Raw genomic sequence first — 14,004 nt, forward strand, 5'->3', positions numbered from 1 at the left:
TCCTATCTGCTGGAATTCTTACCTCGAATGCGGTACTGGGTCCTTCGAGGGCTCGGCTGCAGTCGAGAACGTTGCTCTGGAAGAGAAACTGCCGGGCTGAAACTCCCATCGCTTGCCTAAGTTGTCGCCAGGCAATGCGCCGCTGCGTTTGACTCAGCATCCCAGCCAGCAGCCCACCTGCTCGACGTGCTGGCTGGACCAAGCTCAAGACAAGTTGCTGGGACTTACTCCGTACAATCTGTGTTGAACTTGTCATGGTCTCTTTCATATGTAGGTTGAAGTCGACCCCCACGGTGCCACGATCCGGTCCTTGTCCCTTGCACCGTCGAACGAATTCCACCACGTTCTTGTTTTCTTCCGTCCTTTTGTCTCAATCAACACGATTCAAATGATTAAGATTTGGAGCCGATATCCGTCTATTTTCTTTGTTCGAAGTGTCAAACGCCGTACGATCGCCTCAAGGGACTAAACAGTGAGACATTAGCGCTGGTATCTCCGTCGCTATTCTGAAGTCCATGCTACGGCACTCCCTCAACCAAAAAAAAGCCCCCTCCAGATAATCCAGCCATCCTACAGTAACTCGTTCGTTGAGGGCCGTAGATCTCCGAATCTCAGTGATACAGAGTCAATCGTCGACACTTGGGTACGGTACGTGAGCCCTTGACTTTGGTGTCCTTCGTTCCGCCACAGGGCTGCTCTTATATATAACATGGCTGGCAGTTTGGTGTCGGCCCACATGTGATCGGTCATGCAAACTATCTATCGTCCTGCGCTCGTTCCAAGACATGGAGGTGCCAACCGCGTGGTTTCATCATCATCAGCCTTATATCTTGATGGTTTCGGCGTCAATTTATCAGCAGCCTATATCTTGATGGTTTCGGCGTCGTTCACTCCAAAGATCTCCTCCATGGGATCCTTGTAATTGACAAAGCCGCAGAACGGCGGGCTGATGGCATATCCAAGCAACCGCTGCGCCTTGGGCGACAGCCTTTTGGCCTTTTCAGGCGGCACCATGAAATATTGGTTCTCCACCTGCCGATACATGCCCTTGCACAAAAAGATGCCCACCGTCTCGCGAGCCTCGTCCCTGCCCCCCCAAGGTTGTTAGAACCGATGTTTACCCAAGGAGAGAATCAATGGCGTGGCAGTACTTACGTCGTCGAGTTGGCGCCTCCAGCATGGTAAGTGCCTCCCAGGAAAAGAAACGTGTCCCCCGGATTGAGCTCTGCCGGCACAGCCTCGTGGTCGAATGGCGTCCGCTCGTCTCCCCACTTGTGAGATCCAGGAATCGCAATGGTCGCGCCGTTCGCCTTGGTCGTCTTGACCACCGCCGTGACGGCCCCGAGCATCATCGGTGTCGCTCCGGGGGCGGTGTGGTAGTCGATCTCGTCACGGTGGAGGCCCTGTTGCTTGCCGCCCGGGTTGACTTGGAATCCCACCGTGCTCGAAATTTGCGGTTTGGACACGGCCGTGTGGCGTTCTTGCCCGACCCAGTATTCATACGTCGACGTCAACAGTCGTGACGCAACCTCGGTGAGAATGGGATTCAGAGCCAGGTCGACGCACGCGTCGGAAATCCCAAGCAACCCAATGGCTCGGCGGGTGGTTTTGGGGAAGAACCCAGAGACATCGCCCGTGTCGGATTCAAAGTATGGCTTGAGATCCGCCCGAATCTGGGCGGCAGCACTCGGATCGATGAAATTCTCGATGATGATGCCCCCGTCGCGGTCGAGAACTTTCAGGATGTAGTCTATGTCGGCATCCCGGGCGTTGATGCGAACAATGCTTGGAGGATCTGCGACTTCGGTGTTCGACATTGTGGGTGTCAAGAATACAATGCGATGTGGTAAGTTGGCGTGGTGTTGATGCAGAATAGTTTGATTACCGCCTCGATACATTGTTTGAGGGGCTCGGGGAGAGGGTTTTATAATCTCTCATCACCATCAATTGCCTCGCGTTCGCTGGTGCAGCGGGGTCTTCCGCTCGACGAGATATGCTCCGTGAATGCAGAGAGCGTGGAAAGCGTGTGGCTGCCCCGGACCAATCGAACAAACCTTCCAACTTCGGTCTAGGGGGTGGATATTCGAACGAATAGAATAACGATGCCTCAGTCTTGCTAGTATATCTCGGGAAGAGCTTGACGGCGGTTCTTCCTCCCCATAGCTGACAGACTTGCGGGAGCAGTTACCCTGCTGACCATATTTGTATGCATCGAGTGGATCGAACAAGGCCTCCTCGATCAGAGAGCTGAGAATCACCGATCTGCCACATTCGTCCCCGGTCGCGTCGCCCGGAGCCTGTCCACGCACGAACGTCGAGGAGGACAGAGCGCCTGAGGTGTGTTGCGTGACATTACGTCGGTGGGCGGAAATAGTGTTAGAGAATGAAGGCTACGACTGCAACTTTTTCGAAGGCATTATGATCATATAAAAAACCGTAGGTTTGCATCCTCCATCACATCCACCCAATGCAGACTTCTCGGGGTCAGCGCCTGATATTGTCGCACGGGCAAAGCGTCACCTCGCGCCCAAACTTCGGTCAGAAGAAGTCTGATCCTCCGATGGGCTTCAAGGTTGACAGATTGCTCGAGGTGCATGACTCTCTCCGTCACGAATCGACGCCAGTAAAGACAGGCACTGCTCTTGTCGCTTGTGACATCGCCGCACTGTGTGTGCGAGAGGCTCATGATCGATGGCAAAAGCACACTTCCAGCGATCAACAAAGGGAGATGATACAGACACCGTGTACCCGAGTCGGTGGGAATACCCGATAAAAGCCGTAGGATTTGCACCGACAAGTCCCGCAGGAGATCTGTGCATGTTGCTTCCGATCGTACGTCCACGTGTACCGCGCTTGCCGACGAAGTCCCCATACAGTTATCGGCGATCAATGTCGCCATTGCTTGCTGTTCATCGATGGAGTCGCAAGAGCGAATCAACTCCACCAATGCTGCCAGCTGGCAACAACGTGCGAGATCTTGTAGTTGTGATTTCGACGTGTGCTCGTCGAATGTATCCTCAATCTGTGCATCGCTCGGGGGCCGGTAGTGCAAAAGCTCTTTCGCCAGCACATGCGCGACATGACAGTCTTCTGACAGGGGCTGATGGGACGTGACGGCCTTGGTGCTGGAGATACCATCCCACAACGTCTCGCCCCGGTCCCGGTTTCTGTGGGACCGAATGACACACCCGGCTTTGGCCAAGTACAACCATGGAACCGCACTGATCCCCGTCCAGGGATGGACAGTCCCAGCTTTCATCCGGTCGATCGCGAAGGAAATATGCAGGTAGTCCAGCTGGTGGATGTCCTGGTCGATCAAGAAAGAAGCCATCGCCTCCCAGTAAGCCTGAAGCCCCAGGTAGAAATGCAAACGCGGCCAAGCACCATCGAAGGCTTGTCCAGACGTGCACTCTTGCGCGATCCAGGTCCGAAACAGCGCGCGAGATCCGGAAATGTGTTCGAGTCCCAGGCCGGATGAAGCGTGCCACGAGGTGGTCATGCCCAGCATGATGACTCCCAGGAGGACCGTGCCTAGGTCCTGATCCGCGGCGGTTGACAACGGACGCACGGTTATGACGCCATTCATCGCCCTTGACAGCTCGCTCACCGTCGCGGTGAGATATCCCAGACCCTCCAGTGACCAGTGTGGATGAGAGTTGCTCAGGTGGGCGGCCGACATGCTCAAAATGCAGAATTCGATCAGGCGCGACGTGGTGATGAGAGCGGCAACCTCGGTGCGAAGCGGATTGACGAAAGAATCAAAGCAAGAATTGATGGCACACACGTTGTGAAAGTAGTACGCCAGCAGCACTGCCATCTTGTCGTTGAACGGCAGGGCTTCGGAAAGGCAAGGGCCCACGAGGATCGGTGATGCGCCTCGGTCGACTGACAATGCGCCCGGCGTCGGGGTCAAGGTTCGTGTGGTCACGGAAGAAGGGACGTGATGACCTTTATTCTCGACGGCGGTTGACGGGATGAGCTGGTGCTTCTCTTTCCATCTCAGCGTCTTGCTGTAGCCAGGGCAGGTCAAGTTTCGTGTCGAACAATTGAGACACCTTGGAGTGCCTCTGTCACATTTGATCCGTCGTGACTTGCATGTCATACAGCCCGCTATGCGATACAGTCAGATACTAGTTCGGCTTGGGCGAGAGTGCCGACACCAACCTCGGGAATTCTGTCGCGCCACAGGGCGATACCGCGATGCCATCTTGTCGGCTTAGACATGAGGGAGGGTAGGGGACGGGCGAGCCCCTGTGACGGTAGCAGAAGGCAAATGGGGTTTTGCCATGGACGATGGGGGAAGATGTAGCGAGCCTCTTAGGCGACGAGGGAAAGAGTAGAGTGGTGCGTGGGAGATAACATTCGTCGTCAAGTGTGTAGGAGAGATAGATAGATTAAGATAAGGCCGGGAGTAGTGGACTATCATAGGGGAGGCGGACGGGGAGGGGGGGGGGGGGGGAAGGAGATCGGCCGGCTGGGGAAGCTTTCCTCATCGCGCCTAGTTTTGGCGGAGATGTTCGGGCTCGACCTCCGAAATGAAGAGGGCGGCGAATGAAAGCTGGGGTATTACAGGGACAGAACGTCTCGAGGCCTGTGTGCTATTGACTTTCCTATTCACCGATACAATGAGCGACCATTGGGAAGTGGGATCCCTTTTCCTCCGGGGCTCCTCTTGATCACCATGTGCCCGACTCTTGCAAGGCTGCACAACCTCCCAAGTCGTGACAGAACTTGATGTCGTCGGTCTCGCCACCAGCAGTCAAGGGCCGTGTGGGCCACACTTCCTTGCCAGCCTGTATTTCAAGCTTCCGGTGTGCGGTGACGGCTTCCCGGACCAGCTGCTGGAAGCAAAGAACGCCACTTTCGCCGTCTGGCTGCAGTTGACCGGTGGAGTAGCTGCCTACGTTGAGGTTGACTTGCACAGCGTTGCACAACTCCTTGTCTTCGCCCTCGACCTGTTTGAAGAATTTGTCCATCTCTTCAAACTCGGCATCCGTGGCATCCTTGTGGCGGAACACCTCATACTCGTTAAGGACTGTCGTCGCACTCGTGGGGCATGAGCGCAGGAGATACCAGAACGGAGCACTGTGCTGGTCAGCTCAACATGCGCGTACGAGGCGCCCAGACGGGATGACCACTGACGCAATATTCAACGCTCCGTTGGGATAGAACCAGCTGGGGGTGAAGTCGCGGTTGGTCTTCCCTGGCAGATCTTCCATGAAGTATTGTAGTTCTGCGCCCTCCTGTTCGAATCGATATTTGTCCAAATTGGTCGTCTCCACAAACCCGGGATGGGTCGTGGGACAGTGATAGCACTGGATCGGGGAGCATCAGCCATTGTTCTTGGGCACCTCTGGCAACGCCGATGTGGGAAGGGAGAGAGAAGGGAGTACCTCGTTGTAGTTGTCGGCCGCCGCCTTCCAGTTGTATCTGCCTTCGATGGTCCAGCTGTGGTCATACACATAGTCATCCATGTTGAAGATGGCCAGGCGAGAACGCCGGTCGCTGCCTTGTAGGCGCATTTCCCACGGAATGGAGGGTACTTCCGAAGCCTCGAGATTGACCCAGATAATGCCTCGGCCGTCGATCCTGACATGAATGGGGAACAGGCCGTTCTGTTCCTTCTCGAAATCCTCGACACCGTCGAATTTGGGCGCTTTGGCGAGTTTCCCATTCAATCCGTACGACCATCCTGGCACGATCAGACGGGGTCTTGACATCTCTCACGATTTTCTTGCACCATACCATGATAGTAGCACGCAATGATACTTTTGGTTCCGCTCGTGGGAGCTTCAGGTCGAATGACAGGATAACCGCGATGTCGACAGACATTGTGGAAGCCGTTGATGTTGTGTTGACGATCCATGATCAGGAAGAACGGAAACCCAGCGATCTCAAACTTGTGGTAGTCGCCGGGCTTTTGGAAGCGGCATTTGTGTGTCGTCAGCAACCACTCCTTGGAGAAAATGGCCCGCCTCTCGAGCTCGTAGAGAGCAGGCGAACGGTACCACTCTGACGGGAGAGAAGTATTCCCATTCACCTTGGTGCTTTGCATGGTCACGGTCTCGGTCGACATGGTCACTTGTAGAAATGACTTCAGCAGTCGATGTGCGATAGTTTCGTTGGCAATGCGGCTTTCTTTGGTCGGGAGTCTTGACATGGCCTTGTGGTCATCTTTTATAGAGCTTCGCTCGCCATTCCCTCGCGGCACGCCATGCGTCCCTCGAAGCCCCGGAATCTGGGGTTCGGTAAACGGGCGTCTGCGAATCGAGCAAAACTTCTATACTCGGTATTATGGCCATCAGCTCCGCGTTGATAGACCACGACGTCCAAAATTCATTTGCAAATCGGACATCGCGTCGAGTGTAGCTTCAAGCCCAAGACCGTCGAACCAATCGCACCAACTTTCCCAACCCTGCAGGTGATTCCAAGTTTCGTCCTTGCTTTGGTCGAGCTCCTCAAATGCCGCCGTCCATATCATTGCGAATCGCGGGAACCTCCCGTGTTCGGGTCTGAAACTCTCTCTGTGTCCTTATCTCGAGCGATCAGGTCTACTAGTAGTTATCAAGGTGTGCTCGGTAGATCTAGCTGGGCAACGTTCGAGGGGCGAGCTGAGATTGGCGAGTCGACCAATCGAACGAAAGTTCCCGGTTCGGCATAGACGTGGAGTGTGCCCAGAGTTGCAAACCGACGCCACTGACGAGTAGCGCGAGGAAATGGATGAGACCCAAGAAACCCCGTGGGAAAGTTTCGTCAAAATTGGCTAGCCATCTCACCTCTCTCTCTTCAGGGAGCTGGAAGAGCCCGGGGGGGCTGTGCCCGAGGTGCAAACCAGCGACATCACTTCTCACGAGCTGGCACACTGGGTTACTGGCTTCTTGCAGTGGGCTCCGACTCGAGTCGTCTAGAGCAATAATAAGACCGAAGAGTTCCCAGGCATGACCATCCAACACTTTGCCACCAGCGACGTCTGACCAAGAAGACCTCGTCCACAAAGCTTCGACGCCTTCTCCCACGTGTACCACAACTTAGGATCGTTGTCGACCCGCTTGCTCATTTTGTGCCTCTTCGCCGTGTCAATGGAGACTCCTGGGCCATATCAGAAGACGACAACTGCGCCGACCCATGCCAAAGGCGAACATGACGGGGTGGGCTCGCCCGATACAGCGTCGCCCGACGTTCTTCTCGGTGTGTTGGGATACCATGCCGAACTGACGCGCAGTCGATCGACCTGGCAGGTCGCGTTCATGTCATTCGTGCTGGCCTCGGTTCCCTATGGACTCTCGTTGACGCTGTATTATCCCCTGATCGGTGGCGGCCCTGTTGCGATCATTTGGGGCTGGCTGGCAGTGGGCATGATCATGACCTGTGTCGCCATATCTCTCGGAGAGATCACTTCGGTCTTTCCAGCGGCCGGAGGCGTGTACTACCAGACATTTATGGTGTCGCCCCGACGGTACCGCACGGTGACGGCGTGGATTTGTGGCTGGGCATACACCATGGGGGTCATTACCATCACCCTCTCCGTCAATTTTGGTTCAGCTCAGTTCTTTGTCGCTTGTATCAACATCTTCTCCGACGCCGACGGAAACCCAGTCTGGGAGGCGAAGACGTACCAGGTCTTCCTGCTCTTTATCGCCATTACGGTCTTGTGCAATACGGTATCATCCGTTGGAAATCGATGGCTGCCCATATTAGACGTCAGTATTGTCCCGCCCTTCACCAGATCTCGCTAAAATTGAACCTGTGCGCAGACCTTTGCCGTTTTCTGGACGTTTACCGGCCTCGCGGCCATCATCATCTGCTCCCTGACACTTGCAAAGAACGGACGGAATAGCGCAAAGTACGTCTTCACCGAGTTCGAGAACAACTCCGGTTGGGTTCCGGGATGGTCCTTTTTCATCGGCCTGTTGCACGGTGCCTATGTGACCTCGGCGACCGGCATGATCATCTCGTAAGTTCCCACCCTTTCTAGTGACCGAGCCAAGACTGAGAAAATGCCATGCAGCATGTGCGAGGAGGTCAAACAGCCGGCGGTTCAGGTTCCCAAGGCCATGGTGCTCACTGTCATCCTGAACGTCGCTTGTGGCTTACTGTTCTTGATACCCCTGGTCTTTGTGCTACCTCCGATCGAGGATGTGGTCGCCCAGAGCTCTCCAATTCCGTATATTCTCAAGATGGCTATTGGCAACCAAGGGGGTGCCTTTGCGATCACCATCCCGTTACTGGTTCTGGCTCTGCTCTGTGGAACCGCGTGTACCACTGCGGCTTCTCGGACACTGTGGTCGTTTGCCCGAGACGACGCGATCCCCGGTTCGCGATGGTGGAAGAAAATCAACCTTCGGCTCGAGGTGCCATTCAACGCAATGATGATGAGTATGGTGATCCAGTGCCTCTTGGGCGTCATCATCTTCGGCTCTACTGCAGCATTCAATGCCTTTAGCGGAGTGGGAGTCATATTTTTGGTAACTACTCCCCACACAAGGTGACCTTTGGTCTCCAGCTGACCTTCTTCTTCCTCTTCTTCAGAATATTTCCTACACGACGCCGATTTTTGTGTCCCTCCTCAACGGTCGAAAGACTCTCAAACGAGCCCACTATAACTTCGGTCCATTTGGGGTTGCATGCAACATAATTGCCATCTGTAAGTGCACCAAACCAAAACAACTCTGCACTCACTGTTCGGTGTCAATTCTCTTTCTTGACTGACAATATACAGGCTGGTGTCTCTTGATCACGCCCATATATTGCATGCCGTCTTATCTACCCACTACGGCAGATACGATGAATTACGCGTCTGTGGTCTTCATTGGGGGAGTGTCGGTCTCGGCAATCTGGTATTTCATCTGGGGTCGTCGTAACTATCGCGGACCTCCAGTCGGTCTGGAGGAAGCGAACGAACGGCGGGACTCGCTAGTCGTCGAAGGAAAGTAGAAACAGCACGATCAAGGACTGCCAGCACGTCGTGAATCCGGTTCGGCCCTCGGTCGGCCGGATGTTGTCCCACTGGTCCTACATCTGAGATAGCTGTCACCTACGCTTTCCCTATAGCCTACAACTGGATACGGAATACTCCACCGGGGTGACCAGGGTTTCGTGTTCTTGTTGGCATCGAGAAGAAAACAGCCTCTGGAAGCGGCGGCGGGAAGTTTCCCCTGTAACCTGCATTGAGTTGAGCTGTAGTAGTCACGTCTCGCCTTGTCCTCTGGTCACAAGTGCTCCAGCGGCACTCACAGTAGCCAGGCTATCATAGCTAGCAGCCTCGCATGAGAGCACCGACCCGGGACTCGGCTGTTCCAACGAACCTCGGAGGGCATGTTCAAAATAGCCCTCATGAATACTAGAGGCATTGGTTGCACTACTTCCTTTCTTTTGCACTTCCGTGTCGGACCTCTGACGGCGCCAGCACCTCGGGATCGTTCGTTCGCTGCTGCTGCTGCTGCTGCTGCTGCTGTTGTCTTGATGTAAACTGGAGCTACGGTGCCAGGCTAGATAGATGGGCACCCGGGCAACCACGTCGCCGGACGGCTCGCTTCAGTCCCGTGCGAAAAAGCGGATCCATGCCTCCTCAACGGGTGCTCGAGGGCACCTCTTGGTGTCTGTCTAGTTTGAATGTATGTATGATTCACCTCAAGTCTAGAATGCAGCTACCAGCTATGGATGTAAGACAGCCCCCGTCGCCCGGGCAACCTCAAGTGGTAGGCACACTGGGTACCTCCTGCGACCACAACGGATGAGATTTTGAGGTGAAACATGAAGCTCTTTTCACAATCATCATCATCATTATCATTCTGGTTATCTTGAGGGCGAGTATCAACATCGTCTTCGTCTCTATCGCCGATCGAGGTATATGGAATTCCCCTAACTACGAACTCCATACCCTTTCTTTGATACGATCTCAGCCGCCGTACCCGGCGCAGAGTCGTGGATTCTTAATGTGAAGCGCGGTATAGATGCTGAATTTCCGATCGTGGCCAACTCAGCTCAGCGATACGATGACAGCGAAGTCGTAGAGATCATATGTGCTTGGTGAAAGCTCTGCACGTCGTGGTAGGCATGTACTTAACGTCTGTCGTAAGTATAACTTGGAGGCAGTGCCTTTACTGGCGAAGGCAGGCGACCAGTGAACCAAGATAGCCTGGGACGTTGCGGAGAATATGGGCTTCCAGAGGGTGATGAGTATCCCCGAAGATAAGGCTGTAGATGGTCCGCGACCGGCGCTCGTCTGCTGTTGCTACACCGAAATCAGACGCAATGCTTAGGTCTCTAGATGTCTTCACCAGCTAGAGTATTCCGTAGGTATACTCGTCCAGGCCGCCATCGCGCTGTCGACATCAACAAGGCATCCAGGTGGCGTACTCACGCTCTGATCTGATTGGGAGGTCTCAAACTGGGAGTTCAACCGCAGTTTTCGGCGGTCTTCATGATAGACCTCGCTCTCCCCGCCAAGGGGGACTGATCTCTGCTGTAGAGTCTGACGCAAAGTTTAGATAGCAGCAGATCGAATGGGAGACAAGGCCCGAATGCAATTCGGACATGATTAGCGGTGACGCAGTTGAAGAAAGAAAAGTCAAATGCCAGCCACTTGAAAAGTGTCGTGAAGATTGGCCAAGAGTTTACAGCGTAAATGGGAGACTTGAACAAGATGGAATGACGAAGACGGCGCAATCGCGTAGTGAAGGAGAGCTTCTTCCAGACGATGCCACCGAATGGCTGCTGGATCGGCGTCTGGTGTTCAAAATCATGATCTTCCGTCGTCATTTCTAGTACAGTAGCAAGGGGACAGTAGCTTGGAAAGGGCTGGAGATCGTCCCGTTGGTGCGAGGATTGCCTCTGCGTGGTGACTGTGTCCTGAAACAGTTCCATCGAAGAACGCGAGGAAAGAAGAGCAATCCTGTTTGACTCGAAGAGCGGGCTTTGGAAGTGCGATCTGATACAACTAAAAAATTCCTTGCCTGTCTACTGTAATGGGTGAGATGAAAGTGAAGCATCGATGAAGAAGCAATTTCATTGCATGATGGCTCCAGCACTCCCCCGGATTGGTGATACGGTGCGGTACTCAAGCCGACCTTCCAAATTCGACGCGCACGTGCTCTTGCTATCATACACAACTGTGACTGTGCTGCCCATCTCAAGCTCAGTCACATCCATCTGCATCACAGACCAGCTGGATCTCGTCAAACGTCAACATTCCGTCGCCGTCGAGATCATGCGCTCGGAACTTCCCTTCCACACTGTTGACGTAAGGCCCACCTTTCTGGGTGTCGGTGACGTTGAAGAAACCAAAGTACTGGTCGAGGGAAAAGGCACGCCTGCCCTTGTGTCTCCTTCCTGCGCAGACGCGATCGAATGTGTCCTTCAATTCTGCAAACTCTTCGGGACTGTAATACGGGTGGGCGAATGCGGCAGGTGAAGTCGGTCTGGGCATGTGAGTGATGGTGGCAATTGGCCTGCCGTCACTTGAGTCGATCATCGCGGTAGGTCGAGACGGGGTTCGCTGTTTGACGCATGGCAAAATTGTGGAGACGTGACTGTCACGGCAGGTCCAGGTCGTTCCTGGGGAGGCGGAGACGTAGGAGGTGAACTCTGCACCGCAGTTGCTCACCCATTCGTCGATAACCTGAGCTACAGGTACTGTCAGTCCCAGGTCACGCGAGAACAAGAGAGGAGAAAAGGTATCCTTTACTCCCGTGACAGGCGCAGCAAAAGGCGTTGCATTTCTTGTACCCGCAGCAAGGTGTACCGAACGAGCCGTCGCCACACTCGTTGTATAGGATGTCCCCCCAGCAGCACTTGGCATTGACCACGGGAGGCTGGAGCTGAAGTATCCGTAACAAGATGGCAAGAAGCACGAGAAGCAACATGATGGAGGGAGGACGTGATTTCAAGACGTAAGCGTTTGTCGAGCAATTTGCGCTGAAGTTGACAGTGGGATAGTGGTGGAAGACCATAGCCACGGGAGGAAGGGAGATATTTATATGCGCAAGATGTGAATTTGGTGAAGTTCGCATGACATTCACAGTTAATAACTGCAGTGACAAGCAGGCAGCAGGCAGCTGGCAGGAGGCTGTTTGCCTCACCAACAATGGTCGTTGAGCAGAAGTGAAGAAACGCTTCCGAACTGCTTCCGATTTCGACCGGCTCGAGCCATCGTCTTCACTCTTTCACCTCAGGATCTTCTGATGAATTTGGTGAAGATACGACTTCGCTTTCACGACAAGACAACTGAGAAGCTAGGCCGGGGCAAGGATGCACTGAGTGATGTCAAGCCCTTGAAGTTGGGCAAGGGTGACACTTTATATTCATCATGATCAGGCGGTATCTTCGACCCGTACATACACGAAAAGATGAGCTTTCCCCCACCGAGATTGATAGTGTGGTTTTTGAGGATGAGAGCTGGGAACGCTGTGCGCATCACGCTCCCAATAACCACCCGTACAGAGTAATCCAGGAAATACGGTGGATATCAGAGTCGATGCGCAAGGGCGTAGAGCGGGATTCTCCGCCAACTTTTGCCCAACAGCTGCTTGCCATGAGCGTGAATGAGCCAGCTCTTCGATTTTGGTTGCAGAACACCTCCAACGACTACAGCTTGTGCAGGAGGAGGTCAGCCATGTTGACGTCTCTGTGCTTGCTGCTGCTGGTCACAGCAAGCTTCGCAGTGGCTCGCGATATTATCTTCCCTCCTATCAGCCCAGCACAAGCCAAGCTTCAAGGTCATGCAGGACAGTATCACTCTTCGATCCCCTCAGACAAAGAGCCTTTCGTGGAGTTCGAGAAATATGCAGGGTTGACCACTTTTGCAAACCTTCCCTGGGTGCACTGCTTGTCGCCGAATCAGCACGTTGAGGGCTACGATATCGCCTTTCTCGGTGCGCCGTTTGATACAGGCACCACTGCCCGACCAGGTGCACGATTCGGGCCCGCTGGTATCCGATGGGGTTCGAGACGAATAGGACCTCCTATGGCATGGAGTGCCTATACTCACGAGAATACCTTCCTGGACTGGGCACGGATTGTCGATTGCGGTGACGCGCCCCTGACCTACCTCGACAACACGGTGGCCTTGCAGCAGCTTGTAAAGGCACACAGGGTGATTTCAGGTCGTACGGCAAATACCACGGAGGTCGCGACCGTACCTCGAATCATCACGCTAGGAGGAGATCACACAACGACATTGGCCGCCTTGCGATCGACTATCCACCACTGGGGTCCTGTTAGTGTCATACATTTCGACAGTCATATCGACACTTGGGATCCTCAGGTGCTGGGTGGAGGCATTTCCGACTATGCCGGGCTGAACCATGGGACATTTCTTCACATTGCTCATGAGGAGGGGCTAATCCTCAATTCTTCGGCCCATGCAGGCATCCGGGCTCCCTTCATCAACAAGAAGCATGACTTGAAGAACGACCAGCGGTGCGGGTTTGAGATCATAACAGCCAGAGACATTGACAAGATCGGTGTCTCTGGAGTCGTTGAAAAGCTCAAGAAGCGTGTTGGTGACACGAATGTCTACATTTCCGTTGACATCGATGTGTTGGATCCGGCGTATGCTCCGGCAACAGGCACCGCCGAGGTGGGGGGCTGGACCACGAGGGAGCTGTTGAGTATCCTGGATGGCCTTGAAGGTCTGAAGGTCATCGGCGCCGATGTCGTCGAAGTGGCTCCCATTTATGACAATCCGGGAGAGACCACCGTCCTCGCAGCCGCTGAAGTCGCTCACAGCCTAATGAGCTTGATGGTGGAGACTCCTGTCAAGCCGCGGGAGAAGGCGCATGAGTAAACCTGGAGCGATGACGTCTCTACTGTATAGATTCAGAGTGGGCAGACCCGGCTACAATGAGAAGGTGGATGGTCACCTGTCCCTTACGAGTACAGCGTGTACTCTGTGAGGTTCAGGTGCGATTCCATTCAAACCGGAAATGACTTGCGGCCATGGGGCGACAATCCAGAAACGCATCCAATGAGGGGCACACTCTTAGCGTCGCCGCGGATTGCCGC

The 14,004-nt window shown here is 54.3% G+C and overlaps 6 protein-coding genes across 6 annotated transcripts; 2 read left to right on the forward strand and 4 right to left on the reverse strand.

Moving 5' to 3' along the window:
- Positions 1–861: 861 nt before the first annotated feature.
- G647_05931 (uncharacterized protein) lies at positions 862–1,817 on the reverse strand (the record flags this gene model as incomplete). Its single annotated transcript, XM_008730257.1, has 2 exons — positions 862–1,087; positions 1,156–1,817. The coding sequence occupies 2 exons, from the start codon at positions 1,815–1,817 to the stop codon at positions 862–864; spliced, it is 888 nt and encodes a 295-aa protein (XP_008728479.1).
- Positions 1,818–2,422: 605 nt separating this feature from the next.
- Positions 2,423–3,817, reverse strand: G647_05932 (uncharacterized protein; the record flags this gene model as incomplete). The annotated part of the gene is made up of 1 exon (XM_008730258.1): positions 2,423–3,817. The coding sequence occupies one exon, from the start codon at positions 3,815–3,817 to the stop codon at positions 2,423–2,425; it is 1,395 nt and encodes a 464-aa protein (XP_008728480.1).
- Positions 3,818–4,676: 859 nt separating this feature from the next.
- On the reverse strand, positions 4,677–6,076 carry G647_05933 (uncharacterized protein; the record flags this gene model as incomplete). Its single annotated transcript, XM_008730259.1, has 4 exons — positions 4,677–5,085; positions 5,143–5,315; positions 5,394–5,692; positions 5,746–6,076. 4 exons carry the CDS (start codon positions 6,074–6,076, stop codon positions 4,677–4,679), a joined length of 1,212 nt encoding a protein of 403 aa, XP_008728481.1.
- Positions 6,077–7,079: 1,003 nt separating this feature from the next.
- Positions 7,080–8,934, forward strand: G647_05934 (uncharacterized protein; the record flags this gene model as incomplete). The annotated part of the gene is made up of 5 exons (XM_008730260.1): positions 7,080–7,700; positions 7,755–7,954; positions 8,009–8,465; positions 8,530–8,644; positions 8,720–8,934. The coding sequence occupies 5 exons, from the start codon at positions 7,080–7,082 to the stop codon at positions 8,932–8,934; spliced, it is 1,608 nt and encodes a 535-aa protein (XP_008728482.1).
- A 1,166-nt stretch (positions 8,935–10,100) lies between these two features.
- On the reverse strand, positions 10,101–11,473 carry G647_05935 (uncharacterized protein; the record flags this gene model as incomplete). The annotated part of the gene is made up of 2 exons (XM_008730261.1): positions 10,101–10,234; positions 11,146–11,473. 2 exons carry the CDS (start codon positions 11,471–11,473, stop codon positions 10,101–10,103), a joined length of 462 nt encoding a protein of 153 aa, XP_008728483.1.
- Positions 11,474–12,307: 834 nt separating this feature from the next.
- Positions 12,308–13,786, forward strand: G647_05936 (uncharacterized protein; the record flags this gene model as incomplete). The annotated part of the gene is made up of 1 exon (XM_008730262.1): positions 12,308–13,786. The coding sequence occupies one exon, from the start codon at positions 12,308–12,310 to the stop codon at positions 13,784–13,786; it is 1,479 nt and encodes a 492-aa protein (XP_008728484.1).
- Between the last annotated feature and the right edge of the window lie 218 nt (positions 13,787–14,004).

Source organism: Cladophialophora carrionii, assembly GCF_000365165.1.
Source record: "Cladophialophora carrionii CBS 160.54 unplaced genomic scaffold supercont1.5, whole genome shotgun sequence".
Classification (NCBI taxonomy): domain Eukaryota; kingdom Fungi; phylum Ascomycota; class Eurotiomycetes; order Chaetothyriales; family Herpotrichiellaceae; genus Cladophialophora; species Cladophialophora carrionii.